Below are 19,171 nucleotides of genomic sequence, written 5' to 3'. Positions count from 1 at the left end.
CTTTTACCATTTTAAATTATCATTTAAAATACTAAAAAAAGTTATGATTTTGAAAAAAAACTTATATCTAGAATTATAAAATATAATTAAAGTTTTATATTAATTTTTAATATTGGAAAAAATTAAAATTATATTGATTTTTAATTTTTTAAAAAAACTATTGAAATATAATTAATCTTACTGCTTCTCTGCATTAAAAATAAAGAAAATAAACCCTTAAATTTGACCAAACTAAGGACATTGATTGGAAAGATGCTGCTCCCATAGACACGGTTAGGCTAGAAACCCTTTGTCCTATGGCAAACCAAACACTTCTCCCACACAATAATAGTAATGATGACAGTGGTCAGCTATTTCAAACTCACTTGCACTTGCAGGAATGTATGCTTATGTGGGGTTTACAGGCGATGTTTGTCAAGTACCCAACTGTAATCAGCATGAAATGTATTTTTATTATTTACTATTTTGGTAAGCGCAAAATACCATTAGGCAGAGAAGTCATTGGATTTCAGTTGACATCTCCTCCTGAAATAATATCCAAATAAAATACAGACTCGAGTCAATTACGTGCGCTTCACTTTTAAAGGAAAGGCACGTACCAATCCTACAAAGTTGAAGAATGGACAATCCGAGGGCATCTAGGTGAGATTTTTTCATTGATCCTCTCGGCAGACAGAAAGTTCTTTCGCTTTGTTTTTCTTGTTTTCACATATAGGCAGTCTCTCGCCCGTCCTCGTCGAAGTAATTGGAAGCAGGACAGCAGCAGCCATGGTTCAAATCACAGAATTGTATCCTCCCCTGTTAATTTCTATTTGTTTAAATCAGATTCTGCATCTGCTCATTGTCATATAGTGTTCGTCTGAGTTTAGTCAGCTGTTTTTGTGAGTGAGCGGGAAACTACCTACAGAAATTTCATGGAGACCCTATTGGGGAATTAGCATTTTTCATATATATAAGAGACAGACAACATAGCATAAATTCATACGAATGGGTAGGAGATGGTGTTTTATATATTGCGAAAGAATTCTCAAAGATTCGAGCTTGTAAATTCCTTGACTGGATGCCAATTGGCGAACATTACTTCAGCCGAGTGGTGATGCCCCTGTCTTTGGAAGAGGTAAGTAGTGGATGGTTCTTTCTGTTTGTGTTTCCTCATACATTCTGTTACATGAAGCGATGGTTTCACAACAATGGCGTCTGTTTTCAATATAAAGATGTTAGCATTGACAACAATTACAATCAGTTTGTTTCTGTGTGCAAAGAGGCATCCATAAAATAGAACTAGATTCCAAATTTGCATATGGGTTTGGCATGAAATATGACATTTTGTTGTTTGATCTTGTGGAAATCATCCACAGTATCAAATAGGACAGATGTACATGGTCATGAAGCTGCAGCAACAGAGCACGACAGGAGATGAAGGAGTTGAGGTATTAGAGAACAGACCCTTTGAAGATGATGAATTTGGGAGGGGCCAATACACATATAAGGTCTATCGTCTACAAAGGTACTGCACTTTGCGATCGAATTAAGTTATATTTGATAGCAATTTTTAATCTTTCATTTTCAGAGTCAAGAGACTGGTTAGAAGTGAAAAATGGGAAAAGGCTATCTTTTTTAAAAAAGATCCCTTTTTCTCAACGGAAGTACAATGCTATACATTCATAAGCAATGTCGTTACATTACATACACGTATGGCACTGAATTCCGAGAGTCGGCTTAACCATATCGTTTACAAACTCATACACATTGAGTTACCATTTTCCTTTTCAAACAGAAACTCTCCATTTTTTTGGCTGTAGTGGGGCAATCTCCTAGGACGTTGGAGATTCTCTGGTAGTTGAGAGAGGTTAACACCAAAAAGCTGGGAATCAAACCTGGGTGCCCAACCGACAAGTTAGCATTAGGCTAATCTATTGAATTTTTCAAAAACTCCATGTGAAGCACCTGCAACAAGATGATTCTCAGCATGATTGTTTGCTTGGAGTGTCATGATGGACAATATCGGCAACGGGGTCATTGATCACGCCCTCACTTCAATTCATTTCATCTTGAAAGTTTCTTGATGAGATCTTTTACTGACTGTCCATTTGCGAACAATGACTCTTAGTTCATCGAGCTCTTTTTCATTTTCTCTGATCTGCTTCCAAATGTTGGTGCTGGCATTGTCAAGCTGGAAACAGGTGCCTTTCAAGATTTATGATACTTCTTGATTCTTGAACCTTGACCATTGCTTTTCTACACGGGAATCACCACGTCGTGCTATACCTTCTCAAGAATCTCAATGACAATCTTTAATTCATTGATGCCACTATCCTTTTGGTCTGGCCTTGCATGGAGGTGCTGTCACAATGTTTTGAACTGCAACAAAAGGTCAAAATGAAGATTTACCACAGAGATTTTGAATAAGAAGCAAGAATTGCTTAACAAAATTTTTCATTTGTCTCTTTGGAGATGGGTTAAAGTAAGTGCTCTAATGTAATTTTTTTTTTAAAACTGGAACTGTTAATTTTCATTGATATTTATAAAAAATGGCTGAGTTCCTGCACAGCTACAGGTACAGGGTTCAAAACAAGTTCAAGTTCTGAGTGGTATCCACTCAAAGACAGAAACACCCCGTTGCATAGTGTAATTAGCAGAATTTTCAAAAACCCTGCAGTTCCTTTTCGTACAACCCTGCTGCTATAAATTCTACAGAAGAAATTATTATTTTTTGGGCAGGAACAAATTATACAGAATTATAAAATAAAATAACGCCCATCTAACCCATGGCTCCCCGTGTCGCTGCTCCTGTTGGTGCTGTGTTCCTTCCAAGCGTATTAGATTCATTATGGAATGGGGTGGTGGGAGGGGGTGGCCCCCCTTTTTAAAAGTCCTTCTTGTAACCTTACTCCTACATTGGCTTGGGTATCAGCCAAGGAGTTCTGTCCCTTAAAATATGGAATGCTGCCACCTTATTGAAGCGTGTAAATCATAACTTGATTCGTGCCCACAGACCATCAGATGGAGCAAAGGTTCCAGATTGGATTTTGAACAGTTGATCGATAATCAGACGTGAATCCTCAATCACATTAAGCTGCTTGATACTTAACTGCTCTAATGTTTAGCCAAATTCAAACTTTGTAAATTACATTTATATCTCTTAGTAAGATTGTTTTCCATTCTATCGGCTGATAAATGGTCCTGTGACAGCTACCATCTTTCCAAGCCCTTCTATAGTTATTCGAAACCTGTTTAACTGATTTCATGGAGGCGCACAGTTTACATTTTAAATTTGTTAAATTGTACAGTTTAATGCTAACTTGCAGGTACCGATGGAGCACACTGCTATGCACATAATATGATAATTGCTGGATAAGCAACTGTTATAACTGAAAAAGAAACTTGTAACTGAAATCTGAGCTGAAAATTGGAGAACTTACATCTGAAGCTAAAACATGATTATCTCTGGACTGAAATGAGAAAATTGAATTTCTAAACAGAAATATGAAAAATTTCCAGCCAGGGGAACCATGCAAAAAACATGAAAATAGATACAAAGTACATACAGTTACTTTTATTATTACAGACAATTACATGAGGTAAGTAACTTTCCTGAGGAGTTAGGGGTGCCAACTCAGGCCTAAGTCTCAAAGGTAGTATGGGTGATGTACAGGGAATTAGAATACTGTATCTCATAGGCTACCTATAAAACAATTCTCCAAAACCCTCCCGTAAACCCTAGCACTGGTTTGTTTAAATAGATTCTTATATCTCCCAAATTACACAAGAAAACAATAGCATAAGATAAGGACAATTGTAAGAAAGGTCCTAGAGGGGACAAGCTAAGTTAAGAATGCTAAGTTTGAAAAAGACAGATAAGAGTCCTAACTTAGATAAGATAAGGTAAAGTACTATTTTGGAGAATATAAGGATGCCAACTCAGAGAAGATAAGGACATTATCTTAAGAGAATATAAGAAATGGTATTTTAAGCGTTGCTAGTTAGTGCTGCTAAGGCTTATCAAAGCCATGGAAGATTATGCTTGAGCATGATTATTGGAAGCATCTTATGAACTGGAATTACTGTGTTTTTCCTTAGGTATCACAATGGTGCCCCCTCCTTGAATTGCTTTTCCCCAAAGCAACTATAGTGCTGGATGTAGTAGGATATCCAGTCCTTGTTACTATATTGTCTATATCAAGTGATGATGCCAGTTCTAACATTACAGTAATTGGCTGGATGTTGTAGGATATGTGGCCCTTGTTCCAATAACTGCACGCCTCGACAATTTAAATCCAGCTTTGTCTATGCACAAATGAATGATAGCGACAACAGTCTCTTCACTTTCATTTGACTGATTTGGATTGCATGCCCATCAATGACTATGCTTCTCCTAGCTTCTTGCTTAGGAGATTTCAGTATCATCTTAAGAGAATAAATTTCTTTCTACAGGGTTCCCAGCCCGCTTTACTTCTGCTATATCAGAACTCAGTGAATATGAGAAATGATCATAAGGTGTGTGTAATGCATGATTGAAGGCGTTTTGCTATGAATACTTGGTTGTTCTCCGAAACTTGGTAGGTATCATCTTGCTGGCTGGAAGGAATAACTGTCTGGCAATTGCCTATACATGTGCAATTTTAAAACAATTTTCATTTCTGGAGCTAAGCATTCTCCAAGCTGAATGATCTTGTACCACAAGGACTTCTTCACATGCTGGATTATCTTTGCTATTTGTATATGAGTACTCCCAGTACTTTGTTGGATTGCCTTGAGGTTGTAGGTTACTAGGTAGCCTCTCACTTCCACTAGAAAACTCTCCATAGCTGAAGCAACATAAATACATTTTTGGAAGCAGAGGTATAGATGTTTGAAGTGATATTTGTTCTATTCTTTGGTCATTATTTTTAAAGACTTGATGGAAACCATAACTTTCTACCTTATAAGTTGCCTTATCTACATTAGATTTACAGAATGAATCATAAATTTGAGAATCATCAGTGCATGCATAACCTCATTGTTCTTGGAAGCTGGAAGTGATTGGCATTGTTATCTAGTATCTACCATTCTGGAGAATAGTGATTGCACATATGGTTTAGTAGACCGTGACTCAAAGATCTGTACTGTTGCAGAGGATTCATAAATTCTTTAGCCAGGCAAATCTCATTCTGGTTATAGCTCAAAAGTGGCATTGAATTACATACTGTCAGCCCCTGCCCTAAATCATGTGACAGGATCCTTAACTTACGAAGACCTTACTTTGACAGCTGTGAAAATAAATTTTGAAGGAGATATTGCCCTCGTTCAATCATGGTCATATCAAGAGCAGAGCATCTACAGCACTGGGGAATAGAATGGCTTAACTGTGCTCTTCTTTTGGTATAATATTTGATGATAAGGAGGGTCGACCTGTCCATGAGAAGACCTAATAAAGGGGCCAACCTATATATATGAAACCCAGGGCCGACTCATGTTTATTTTAGTGATGAACGAGTATTTATATACCTGTTTGGGGGTGCTTTTTGGTGGCTGGTCCAGAACAAAGTTGGACATAATTCCTGAAGAAAACAAAGTCTGTTTGGTGGGCTTTCTTATGGGTTGTACTGGGAGTTCTCTGGGCCTCATTCTTTCTTGCAAATCAGCAGATTTATGAGACCTTGTAGCAGCATTTGTAATGGCTGAACTGGAGCTGAAGTGCCATTTTAAATCTGTAGAAGCAGAAGCGAGGCATGCTTTTTCTCAGGATGTTTTGACACATGGAGGATTCTTACAAAATTTTCATGTATTATTCTGGAATGTGCTTAACTTGGAATAAATCTGTCCTTGTGCAACCTGAAAACAGTCCAGTTTTAGCTGTATGGATATGACAGCAATGCTATGGATTTGTTGGAGTTCAAAATTGAAGTGCCTTTGGGTCCTTTCCTGGCAACAAACCTTTCCAGGGATGTCACAAGCATCGAATCAACATTTATGCTAGCTCCCAGACCTGGCAGACTTGAAGAAGGATGTTTTCAAAGCAAGAATAGGGGTGCCCAGCGTTGACAGCCTGTTGATATGGTCAAGGGTACTTGACTTATAATTACTTCATTTTGATTGGTTTTTACATTGGATACCAAGCCATGATGATAGGGTCACCCCACATTCTTTAATGCTGTTGTCGTTGTCTCTAGAAGTCTGGTTGTCATTTTTCCTAATGTGGAGGGCATCCTGGTTTTGGGGAGGTTATTTTAACTACCCTTGACCTAACCTTTCACTCATTCTAAAGAGCTGTCACCATTCCATATTGGAGGCATCAAACAATTCTTACTTGGAGCTGATTTGAAGGGGCTGTCCCCTCAAGTCATCACCTTGAGGACTCCAACGTCTCCTCTGGAAGGTGAATTAGAAGGTTTGCTTGCATGGTTTGAAGATTTGGTTGAAGACACGACCTTGGGGAACCTTTGGAGGCCAGATGTTGCATCTTGGAGCCACCTTCATCCATCATTTATGGAGATGTCCCACTCCTTTGGGGATTTTTCACTTTGGAATCTGGATATTGTCCATGTGGCTGAATCACCCTATCTTTTATGGATTTTAGACTTAATTGTTGAAGATAAGTTTGTTTTACTTCTCCATAAGCGAGATTGGATGATTTCACATGAGATAATAATATTTTGTTGTAAATGAATGTAAGCATCACTACATAAATTGAGATGCCCTTCCTCATTTGTACTCATGAGTAGATTGAGGGAGAAATCCCTTTGCCCTTTTGAAATTTTGTTGGAGACTTTTATTCTTCTTCTATATGCTATGATTGGCTAGCTTGAGGACTCTCATGAAGGTGTTATTTGATGATGCTTCTCAATGAATGGATGTGCAATGGAATGAGTGGCTTGGTGTGTGGTCTCTTCATTTCCTTGTGGTATTTTATCTTGAAGGGTTGTAAAAGTGGTGTTTTCCCTAGTGGTGGTGGTGCACCCTTTTTTTCTTTCCTTGATAAATCCCTTCTCAAAGACATTGGAAGAATTTTAGTGGCGGATCTTCCCCTAACCTTCTTGAAACTTGTTGAGCAACCAGGGTGATTTATTAGGGCTTGTAGTGGACAACCCTAATTATCATTTTAGTTTCACCTGTAACTTCTGAATAAGGAGCCTTAGTTGATCCCATATGCCCAATGAAAAGGCACTAGTTTTTGGTCCTTCCATCAACCTCTTCTCTTTAACTCTTTTAAAACTGTTCTACTAGATTTCATTTTTAAAATCTCCTTGGAACTCGTTCCCATGTTGGCTTGAAGGTCTACCATATGGTTGTTTTCTCTTTTAACATGAAATTTTTTATATTCCTCTAATTTATTGAGAAGGTACATTATCCTTATTACCACAGGAGAGGGGTCAGAGTCTATAAGGTGCTGCTTCCTAGAGAGTCTTACACACTTTTGAATTACCACCATTGAGTCACCGACAATGATCAATTTCATGATGCCTTTAGAGATACTAATCTTCAGGCCTTTCCAAAGTGAGAGTCCTTCAACTTGATTGTTCGAGTTCCCCAGTCCCCAAGAGTACTTTATTTCAGTTTTTTCTTTGAGGTTCTAAAGCACCCCTCCCATTCCTGCCTCCCTATCATTACTTACAAGTTATGACTGAAACTAAAAACATGATATTTTCTGGACCGAAAATGTAAAACTGAACTTCTAAACAAAAATTTGAAAATTGTCCACCAAGAGAACAATATTTAAAGACTAGGAAATAGACTTGTACTCTCACTTGTATTATTTCAGACAAGTGCATGAGATAATGTAACTTTCCTAAGGAGGTATTTGTGCCAACTCAAGCCTATGTCTCAAAGGCAGTATGGACATTGCACTTGGCTAGGGGGTTAGTCATCTTCCATGTCTTTGATCAACCTTATCATCTGTTGGACACCTAATCCTCTATGGGTTGGTGTAGAATGTGAACAACCATGAGAGTCCAAGAGACCTTGGGATGTGGAACCCAACGGTCACACAAATGTACTATAAATGTATATAATTGTCAATAATAGATACACACTCATGTTTATCATTTACACATTGTGTTTGCCATGTATGTGTCTAACATGGTATCAGAGCGGGCAATACCCTGCCTTGCCCATATCTAAGCCACCTGGTTTTGTGGCTTTCCTATATGCTCTATCTAGCTGTGCACTTCTTGACTGTGGTTTCAATGGCGTTATCTATGGGTTGTTTCTTCATTGAAAGGATCGTTGCTCTTGATATGTATATTGCATAAGTTGGATAGATCGGAGTTTGTGCATAATATGTGGGATGTATGCATAGAATTGTGTTGAATGTGCATTGTGTTCTACATTCTAAATGTTACTGGGATGGAGCGTTGAAATAGTGTGTTATGCACATGTCAGTTATGTCATTCTGCTCATTGTCATTTCTGCTCACTGTCTGTAATACTCCATTAATTTACTGACGATTAGGAATTCGTTGCCTCTCCTCTATCGATTCTTGCTATAACGTATTCTCCTTTTGTTGATCCTCTCTGCGTGGCGACCTTTACGCTGTTGGCATATTCGAACACTCATTCGCAGGCATCTCCACGAAAAATCCTAGGGTCTTTGCGACGACCTTTTCTTCACGCGAACGGGCACTCTGTCCAGTGATGTGATAGGCCGCGCTTGCATCGGCGAACTTTGAACTCATACATTCGGAATTCGTGGCAGGAATACGTGTCCACGGCAGGCCAAGAAGCCTCTTCTTCGTTGTTGGAGGGCAAGAATTTATTCGGGGACTCGATCACAATCCTTGGACTCACCAAAAAAAAAGAAAAAATCCTCAGACTCCATAATTGTAGTGGTAAAGCCGAAGTTGACACCGAGGCCGTTGTTGCCGAAGTAGTGGCTCTTGTTGAAGAGCTTCTGGACCGAAGCAAAATATTTACTGTTTCTTGATTTCTCAGAATTGGGGAAGTCTCAGAAAATAAATTCAGGCTTTGCAAATATTCCATGTTTGTCAAGGCATAAGGGGAAAGCTCAGGGGGTTCAACATAGAAAGATTTTGGCAGGTCTTGGGACTCAAAGGTGCGACTTACAGGACAACAACAGTTGCAAAAATGGACGTTTTGAAGAAATAATTAACCTAGCCTATTTGCCTTCTTTACTAGGGAAAGCGTTACAATCTTAGCGTGATAGGAATAATCTTGGCTTACCAAATATCCCGAAATTTGCCAGGAACAAAAAGCATTCTCCAAATCCTGAAACATAACGTTGGCTCCTGTCCTTGTACAACTTGTTTTCCTGTTCACTCTTGTCTGTGGCCCAGAAATCCTTGGGAAACTCTCACACTTTGAGCTGTGATAGAGTGTGTACAAGCTGAGAGATATGTATATTGTGCGAGCAAGCCAAAGGTTGTGGCACGACACTATTTTGGTTGCGTACAGAGTTGCAGGTCTGTAATACCATGCGAGCAAGCCAAAAGCTACAACACGACTGTTATGTGTTGTGTTTACCATCGTGCGAGTGTGCCTCTTATCTAAAATTACTCGGATTGGTCAGAACCTGCTAAAGGGATTAGGCTGGTTTTCAGTCTGTTGCTATTGATTATCCCATGCCTGTCTACTCTGTCGCTTCACCGCAATATCCACATTGTTTTCATTTTCTCTCGCATCTGCAATTTCTCCATGCGTTTCTCTGTCTCTCAAGCTCTGTCCATTGGTTAGTACATTGGTCCTCCTTGAAGAGACCTGACTGAGTGCTTGTCCAGACCATAAATGATGTCTCTCAAAGCAAGGACCGGAAAAGATCAGATAAGATGAAGCACATGAGGAACTAGAGTTTCGAAATCCAAGCACATACCGGTGGAAGTAAGCATTATTGGTCAGAGGTAAAGTAGAAGCCCAAACGACACAGATATAGAGATGCCTTATTCCGTCCAGAAAACATATGCATGGAAACTACGCGTAGAATAGAGATCCATGGGAGAGACGACAAAATACGATTTTTATAGCAGAGCAGATGTGATTTGCAGAAGGGTAGTTTCCCTAGAAACAAAGTGAATTTTGGAGAGAGGAGACAATGCAAAGCAGTTTGAACTAAGGCTATACAATGTCGAGCCAACCAGAAGCATAGAAAAAGGCATGGACTCTCCTTCAACTAGTTTTTAAATATTCACATCAAAATCTGGAGAGACTTCTCGGACCCCAAAAGACATTACATCAGTGCGAATTGAAGGCCATGAGTAGTGGTTGGAGCCTTGAAGTCGGTGCTTGTTATAAAGGAGATAAAGGAATGCAACTGAAATTGGTCCGACCTGCCGTAAATAAGTTTTGAGTAAGGTGAAGTGCTGGTATTGTTTGTGCGTAACTATACTGTATTATCTATGCACAATTTTTCTAAATCATTGAATTAGTTGTGGAAGCCACTAAATCAATTTTGGAAACTGTGTGTTTGGCTTATGTGCTGCATTGAACCTCTATGTTGAATGAACTTGGTCATTATTGTGAGGCAGTATAGCAAGCTCAAGCATCCAAGTTTTTTGAATCTCCTTTTTTGTTGAGTTTGAGTTGTTGATAAAATGGCTAAAATTACCACTTTATTAGAGTTATTGAGAACTCTAATCATGTCTACTGCTGAAAGCACACTTAAAGTCAGCAAAGACACTCTCACAGATATTCAAACCTCTCTGCAAAATGCACAGGAGAATATTGAGTTTTTGTAGCTTGAGACAACGCTACAACAAGAGGAGTTACAACAGAAAAGACATCCTTCTGAATTTGTTCAAAACAATTCCTTATTTGACTTTGAAATAGGATCCTATCAACAACTAGCAAGTCATCAAGTCAGTAATGTTGAGTTTGATCCCCATCAAGTGCCAATTTCAAGAGTAGTTTCGCATAAAGATGCAGAAATTCAGCCTGCACTTCCTAAGAAAATCATCAAACCTTGGGAAGAGCTTGTCCACAACAAGCACAGAACTGGTCTTGGATATGACAAGGACGTGTCCTTTCATGTTCTAGATTATTCAAAGCCCATTCAGTTTCACAGTGTTGGATTCCTTCATGAAAGTTCGCCTTGAATTGTTCCAGATTCTGCTCCTCTTCCGCAGCAACAACAATAGATTGTGAAATGGCAAAACTGTGACTGAGTTGGCCATCTGAGAGATCACTGTTTTGATCTTCATCCTTGTAAGCATTGTCATAAAAGCAATCATTCTTCAAACAAATGTTTCAGAAACAAACCTCCTGCAAGAACAAAGATTCATCTTGGATGGATCGCTTCTTGGCAATGGGCTACAATAGCCAAGAAGATATTTCGTTCATACAACAGGATTTGTTCTCGAATATTGAAAAGTCTTGCAATTGAGATCTCTCCATCATCTCACCTTGTATCTGACATGGGGGGAAATGATGGTCATCTACAAGCTTCAAAGCCACATCAAGCGAGCCTGAGCCACAACTTGCCATACAAGATTCAGAGTTGTAGCCAGAGACAAAGATGCCCCTGAGCATGCCTTCAGTCAGTGATACCTCTTCAAAGAATTGGGGACACTTCCTCTAGCAGAAGACTTCAGCTTCTTGCCAGTTTTGGAAGAGTTCCAGGAATTGCATTAAGCATTCCAGAGTTGGTGGTAATCTTTAAACCATCACAGGTTGAGACCTCCCTTTTCAGGTTGAGGTTCTCCCTTTTATGCGGGGTGAGACCTCCCTTTCATGGTTGAAGGTTTTCCTCTTCAAAACATCAAGAGCACTTCCTCTAGTAGAAGACCTGAGCTTCATGCCAGACTTGGAAGAGTTCCGAGAACTACACTAAGCGTTCCAGTGTTGGTGGTCATCCTTAAACCACCCCCCTTATACCAACATTTCAAAGAGCACATTCAGCCTAGTGCTGCCATGCATGTTTTTTGCACATTTTGTATTACAACTCTCTTCTTGGACTCATACATACCCCTTCGGATTAAGGGGGGAATGTTGGACACCTAATCCTCTATGGGTTGGTGTAGAATGTGAACAGCCATGAGAGTCCAAGAGACCTTGGGATGTGGAACCCAACGGTCACACGAATGTACTATAAATGTATATCATTGTCAATAATAGATACACACTCATGTTTATCATTTACACTTTGTGTTTGCCATGTATGTGTCTAACATCATCTCTAACTAGTTACACTTCAACCATTTATTTTCTTCTCCTATGATAGTATTCTAATCTTCTCTAAATTAGCATCTTCTCCAAAATAATATGTTACTGTATCTTTTGTAAATTAGGATTCTTATTTTATCTTTTTCTAAATTAGTATTCTGATCTGACCTTATCTTAGTTCCTCTATGACTATTCTTAGAATTTTTCTTTATATTTTTTTCACAGGAATGTGTAGATTTTGTATTTGCAAAAGCTGTGGCTGAATTGGATAGTGGTGTTGTATTACCCCTTGAAAATACATGCTTCATTTTTTGCATTTTCATGGGCTTTTCTTCTCTCGCCTAGCTTAGTTACAAGTTGATGGAAGCACATGGCACCGAGAGATACAATTTTGGCACGCTTGGAAAAGTTGAGGAAGGAACACCCTATTTTAAGAGATGTCTAGAACATATCTATGGTGAGTTGAGGTGTCAAATACAACCTAGAACAAGAATGCCCTACACATGGAAGGTTAAGAGCACAAAGGGAGCAAATGCCCGTCTTGGAGGAGGCTCGGGGCATGACAAGTTACAAAGGAAAGACTAGATAGAGGAATGCCTAGCTTGGAGCACTGCTTTGGTCAAAGGAGATCACTTGATAATACAAATTCCACCTCAAAGGAGCATTGTGGTGAGTTGATCATGAATCAACCCCTTGCAAGGATATTTGGGAAAAAATGGATTTAAAAGCATGATAAAGCAACTTTGAGGGGCATTGCACGTTATCCAAGGTGCATTCCACATTTTTGGAGGCAAGTTTGACCATTGAGACATTTGGGGCAAAGGCACTTGCTTCGTGGTAGGTTCTACATATTTGAAGGAAAGTTTGTTGCATACAAAACCACCATGTGGCATGGTTGATATAGTCCAAGTCCCTAAACGAAGAACAAATGAATACTCAAATGAATTAGAATAATGACATGTGGTAAGTGGGCTTATGCAAAGGGAAAAGGAGGTCTTGTTGACCCCATCAACGGTTAAAATCTAGCTAGTTTTTATCAGTTGGCATTTAGTTATAGGTGTAGCAGGTTCCATAGAGATCAACACCAAGTTTCACTATGATTAGAGTTTCATATTAGATGCATATTCACTAGTATTGGGGAAAATTGCTATTTTTAACAGTTTTCCTATTTTCTAAGAGCCAAAGTTTCGAGGTTTGCATGTCAAAGTTGATCACATATTTTTGGTCCTTGTGAGTTCATGATGCCATTGAACTTTTTTCAGGATACATATAAGCATTTTCATGATACCATTGTTTTTAGTAGTTAGGGTTTCAAGGCTCTCATTTTGATTTAGAGCACATATTTGGATTCCTTGGAAAAAATGAGTTTGATGAGATGATTTGATTGCCATGCAAGGTGCTGCTATTTTTAGGCATGTTATCATTAGCAACAATCTTGTAGCGATTCCCTTTGTATTTTAAACTATTTTTTACGAGTTAGATTGCTATTTTTGGCATGGCTCTAATTAGCATTACTATTTTTGGTATGTGTATGCTCTAGACTCTTGGTTCCAACGAGTATTCATGAATGGGTTTGTTAAATTTAGGCAACAATGATATGTTCTATGCTTTAGAGCAATTTTACTTAAATTTATTTATCAGCCCAATATCAATTTCAGTTTAGTAATCACATAAACATGTAAGTAAAATGCTGATAGAACATAAACATAAACAGTACAAGACAAGCCAAGACAAGAGGACACAAGATGTGGCACCAGCCAGGGACAAACCCCAATGTGGGGAAACCCTTGATCAATTCTTCCTTTAGTCTTCAATAGCTCAATAGAGAGAGATAGTACAATTTACAAATTCTGATAATTTATGATAGCAGCAAAAGAGCCATAACCAGAAAAGTCAACGCTGGTAAATATGGCAGATTTGACCCTCAACAATTCGGTCAACTTCAGTCAACTTTGGTCTCCAAACAGCAAGATGAATCAACCCTCAAAACAGTCACATTCAACCTAGTTAAAGTTTGGTCAAACAATCAACCTGCAGTCAACCCTAACCATAGTCAACACTGGTCAAACAGTCAACGGATTGCCTCGATTTCTGTGCTCAGAAATGCAGCCTACCCAAACAGAAATTCCTCACACAAAACCACAGTGAAAGATGGTCAATGCAGCCCAAAACAACCTTTTGCAAATTCGGTCAAACCTGGTCAACGTAGAAACAAAAAGTTTCCCTTCCTTTCCTTCGCACGTGTGGAGAGAGAGATTGCCCAAAAATCCATACCCAATCAATGAGAGGAGAGAGAGATGTATGAAGATGAGTGTGTGTCCAAATGAGGAGGAGACATCATGTATTTATAGGCAAACGTTGAGGATGAATAGACGTGATTGTTGGGCTTCTGAGCCTACATGAGTTCGCTAGCTGTCCTTGACAATTTGTCTATAATCAAAATAAATTCATAACTTCATTTGTACATGTCAGAATGGGATGATCTTTAGATCAATCCTACACCTCTCGGAGAGAGGAATCCAAGAAAAATATCAGCTGTCATAAATGAGATGACCCATGTGGAGTTTGGCCCTAGTTGCCAATTTTAACACTCCCTCTCAACTAGGGAGAACTCCACCTGCTAATCCATCTGCCAATCTGTACTATCTCTGCCATCCATGCACTGCTCTGCTCAACTATGAAGAAGAAGAAGTGATCGAGAATGTATCATACCATTCTCTACTGATCCGAAGTCAGTCCCAATCAAAAGAGAGTGTCTCATACCACTCTTACTGACCCGAAGTCGGTTCCAATCAAAAGAGAGTGTCTCATACCACTCTTACTGACCCGAAGTTAGTTCCCATTGATCCTAGATCAATATCAGACATCCTAGCATAGGGAGTATGGTAGTACACGATGCGTCCATCGGTAGTACTATGGTCCCTATCCTCATTTCCCTACTCATTGGCCAGATGAGAGGTACTTCCCATGAGTCCCAAATTGCATGGGTAGGATGTCTCAGGAGGAGAAAGGTGAACCAGTCGTCATGCCTACATGTCGCCAAGGGGTATCACAGGGGATGGCTGAACCACTCACCCTATACACAATAAACCACTAGGGGAAGGTTGAACCACTCACCCTATGGTTGCTCATGCTCCAAGTAGTACCCCAAGCCCCTCGAAGCTCCCAGAGCTCAATGTCCGTCTCATACAGGACCCTCATATGATGGTCTCTCCACGACTCCAAGTCCTCGGAAGGCCAAGAATTTGACCTTTCCTAGGGGCTTTGTTAGAATATTGGCGACCTGCTCATTAGTCCCAATGTGATGAAGCCTTATTGCTCCTTGTTGTACCATATCCCGGATAACCTGGTACCTGATATCTATATGCTTGGATCGATCATGAAACACGGGATTCTCTGATAATCGGATCCCACTCTGGTTGCGCAAAGGATCATGGTGGTATCCAACACATGTCCAAACAACTCACTGAAGAGCTTCCTCAACCAGACAAATTCACAGGAGGCCATACTAGCAACTATGTATTCGACCTCGGTGGTGCTCAAGGCAACCAATTTCTGCTTCCTGCTCATCCAGGATATCGAAGCAGAACCCAAAGAAAAACAACATCCAAAAGTGCTCTTGCGATCCACCACATTGCTAGCCCAATCAACATCAGAATAACCATGCAGCCTCACATTTCCGGTAGTGTATCTCAGTCCATGAGTGATTGTGCCTCGAAGATATCTCAGAAGATTCTTGGCGGCAATCCAATGTATATGATGAGGCTCAACCATGTACTGGCTCAATGTGTTAACTGCAAAACATATGTTCGGACGAGAGTTCACCAAGAACATCAGTGCTCCTATGAGTTGACGATACTCAGAAGCATTTCCCAATTCAGGTCTAGCAACACTACCACATAACTTCTCAAAGTTAAGTTCCATCGGAGTAGTCACAAGCTCGCAATCCACCATCCCAAATCTTTCCAATATTTTCACAACATATTTTCCTTGAGAGAGAAAAATTTCACCTAGCTTTTGCCAGACTTCCAACCCTAGGAAATAGTGCATCGGTCCTAGGTCCTTCATCTCAAATTCAGAAGCCAACTCCCTCCTACATTTGTGAATGAGAGGGTCTACACCTGTCAGAAAGAGGTCGTCCACATAAAGTAACAGAATGAGAGGTTTATCATTTTCAACCTTAAAGTAAATGTTCGTATCATCTTCACTTCTAGACAGCTTCATCAGATAGCTATTGATCCTCTCGCACCAAGCCGGGGGTGCTTGCTTCAATCCATAGAGAGTTTTCTTCAACCTGCATACATGAGATTCCTGATCATGAACTTCAAACCCCTCGGGTTGTTTCACATAGACTTCCTCTTTGATTGAACCTTGCAAGAAGGCGACATCCATCTGATGTAGGTTCCATCCTTGTGAGGCAACAAGGGCTATGATTGAGCGGATGGTGGTGTATCGGGCAATAGGTGGAAATATCTCATCGTAATCTACACCTTCCTTTTGAGAGAAGCCTCGAGTAAAAAAGTGAGCCTTGAACTTTTCTGCACTTCCATCAGCTCCATGCTTGATTTTGTAGAGCCATTTAGAAGTGACAACCAATTTGTCCTGGGGTCTAGGGACCACATCCCAGACATCATTCTTTATAATTGACTCGTATTCTTCATCCATAGCATCCTTCCATAATTGTTGCTTCATGGCTTCTTCGAATGATGAAGGCTCATTTTGAATGATAGTGCTCATGGTGGTCAAATATCCTTGATACTTGTTTGGCTTCTTTCTTTCACGGAAAGGCCCCCTTGGTGCAATGTGCCTCTTAGCATCTTTGAGAGTCTCCCTAAGCCATGAGGGTCTCCTCTTGGAGGAGGAAGGCTCATGAGAGAGTGGATCAATAGGATCCGTAGGTTCATCAACATCAGGCATCGTTTCGTCCTCTTTTTCACCCTGATTTCTTGTGTCAGCTTCTTTGCCCTTCCTTAGGATATGAAGGTTGTTGATCTTCTTGAGGGCCATATCTTCGTCGAAGGTGACATCATGACTTATCTCAACTTCCTTTTGACCAGCCACATAAATTCTATATCCCTTAGAATTTTCACTATAGCCCACAAAGATTCCTTTCTTCCCAGATGCACCCAATTTGCTTCTTTTCTCTTTCGGCACATGAAAATATATGAGGCTTCCAAAAATTCTAAAATGAGAGACATTGGGTTTCTTACCAGTGAACATTTCTTCGGGAGTCTTGGAGTCCAATGCTTGATGAGGGCATTGGTTTTGAACATACACGGCGGTATTTGCAGCTTCAACCCATAGAAACTTCGGAAGGCCTTGATCATGAAGCATGGCACAGACAACTTCTACAATAGAGCGATTCTTCCTTTCAGCCACACCATTATGCTCGAGTGTATGGCGTTGTAGTCTCCCTCTTAATGCCAGCTTCTCTGAAATAATCTTGGAATTCATTGGATCCATACTGGGTCCCATTATTAGTCCTCAATATCTTGATTTTCTTCTCGAATTGGTTTTTGATCAAGGCTTTGAAGTGTCGAAACCAGGGGAACACTTAATCCTTCTTCTTCAAGAAGTAGATCCAGGTTTTGCGAGAATAATCATCCACAAAGGTGAGATAATATAAGTATCCTCCCAAGGAGTTTACGAGCATCATACCAGATATGTCGGAGTGGATCAATTGCAATATGTCTGTCGTCTTGCTATTACTTGAGGGGAATGGTCCCCTTGTAAGTTTTCCATCGGCACATTCCGAACATACAACTTCATGCTCTACTTTGAACTTGGGCATACCTGTCACCATCTGTATCACATCGGGTAGGGCCTTATAGTGAAGATGGGCGAACCTCCGGTGCCATAGTTCAGATTGTAGAGATGTGTTACAAGACATGGCTCCCAATGGACTTCCTCCAACTTGATATAAAGTGTCAACCCTGAACCCAAGAGTAAAAGCATCTTTAAAATTTCTTTTCCAAACACATACCTTTCCATCGATAAAAGCCACCTTGAATCCTTTATCTTCCATTGCCGAAATGGACACCAAGTTCTTCTTGAGGTCGGGTACATATAGTACTTCTTGCAAATGAATAATGTAACCTTGATTCAATTGAAGGGTAACATTCCCTACTCTCTTCACGGGATAGGTGGCATCGTCTCCAAGGATGATCTCCAGGTTTGTCTCCTTTTCTATCAGATTAGAGAGGGCTTCCTTGTATCCGGTGAAGTGCCTTGAGGCACCAAAATCAATTAGCCAATTTCTCAAAGTGTTTGGAGGAGACGCAATGGAGAGGGCCGATATAAGATAGTACTCCTTTTGCTTATTGTTAACAACATTGGATTCTTCATACCTGGAGTTCCTTGATTTCTTGGAGGGTCGACCATTTCCTTGATGTCCCGCATTCCTTTTTCCTTTGCCATTGGACTTGCCATTCCTTTGATCATTGTTGTTGAAGTTGCCCCTGGAGTTGTTATGATAATCATCATCTCGAGGTGTATCCCTTCTATTAGGACACTCCCTTGCATAGTGGCCAAACTTATTGCAAACAAAGCATCTTCCCTTCCTTCCATTTTTGAATCCCGGTCTTCCTTGACTTTGCTTCTTTGAACCTGCATTGTTCTTCCTCTTGGCATGAGTGGAGAATGTAGTGGGGTTGCTTCTATTAGAAGACATTTCTTGCTCCACCATTCTTGTTTCTTCTTGAATTTATCTCAACATCAGTTCTTCAAACCCTGGAATTCGATCATTGTTGAGTATAGTGGTTCTAAATACATACCACTCAGGTGGGAGTCCTCCAAGGGTGGTGAGAGTAAGTTCCCTGTCATGAATGACTTCTCCAATCAAGAGTAGATCATTCTTGATCTCAGTAATCCTTAAGAAATAGGATTGAATGTCCTTGTCCCTGCCCTTCTTAATATCCTTCAACTTATTCTTGAGAAATAGAATTTGATTAGCATTACTAACCTTGAACATGTCGACCAACCTGTCGTAGATCTCCTTGGAGGTCTTCAATTCAGAGATATAGGCCACTAGATGCATGTGAATGGAATCCCTGATAATCTTCTTCGCTTTGACTTCAGCCCTA

The 19,171-nt window shown here is 40.0% G+C and overlaps 1 protein-coding gene across 1 annotated transcript in view; it reads left to right on the top strand.

Annotated features, from left to right (window-relative positions):
* The first annotated feature begins 378 nt into the window (after positions 1-378).
* Positions 379-19,171, top strand: part of LOC149192612 (uncharacterized) — a 267,241-nt gene continuing 248,448 nt past the window's right edge. The window contains exons 1-3 of the mRNA XM_089404651.1: positions 379-788; positions 1,087-1,117; positions 1,359-1,507. Coding sequence (XP_089260777.1) covers positions 769-788; positions 1,087-1,117; positions 1,359-1,507 — 200 coding nt within the window. The 5' untranslated portion in view covers positions 379-768. The remainder of the gene's footprint in view (positions 789-1,086; positions 1,118-1,358; positions 1,508-19,171) is intronic.

This window comes from Pinus tabuliformis, chromosome 2_2 (genome assembly GCF_031772625.1).
Source record: "Pinus tabuliformis cultivar Carrire ecotype Pingquan chromosome 2_2, CPIR1, whole genome shotgun sequence".
Lineage (NCBI taxonomy): Eukaryota > Viridiplantae > Streptophyta > Pinopsida > Pinales > Pinaceae > Pinus > Pinus tabuliformis.
This window is presented reverse-complemented; position numbering and strand designations above follow the sequence as displayed.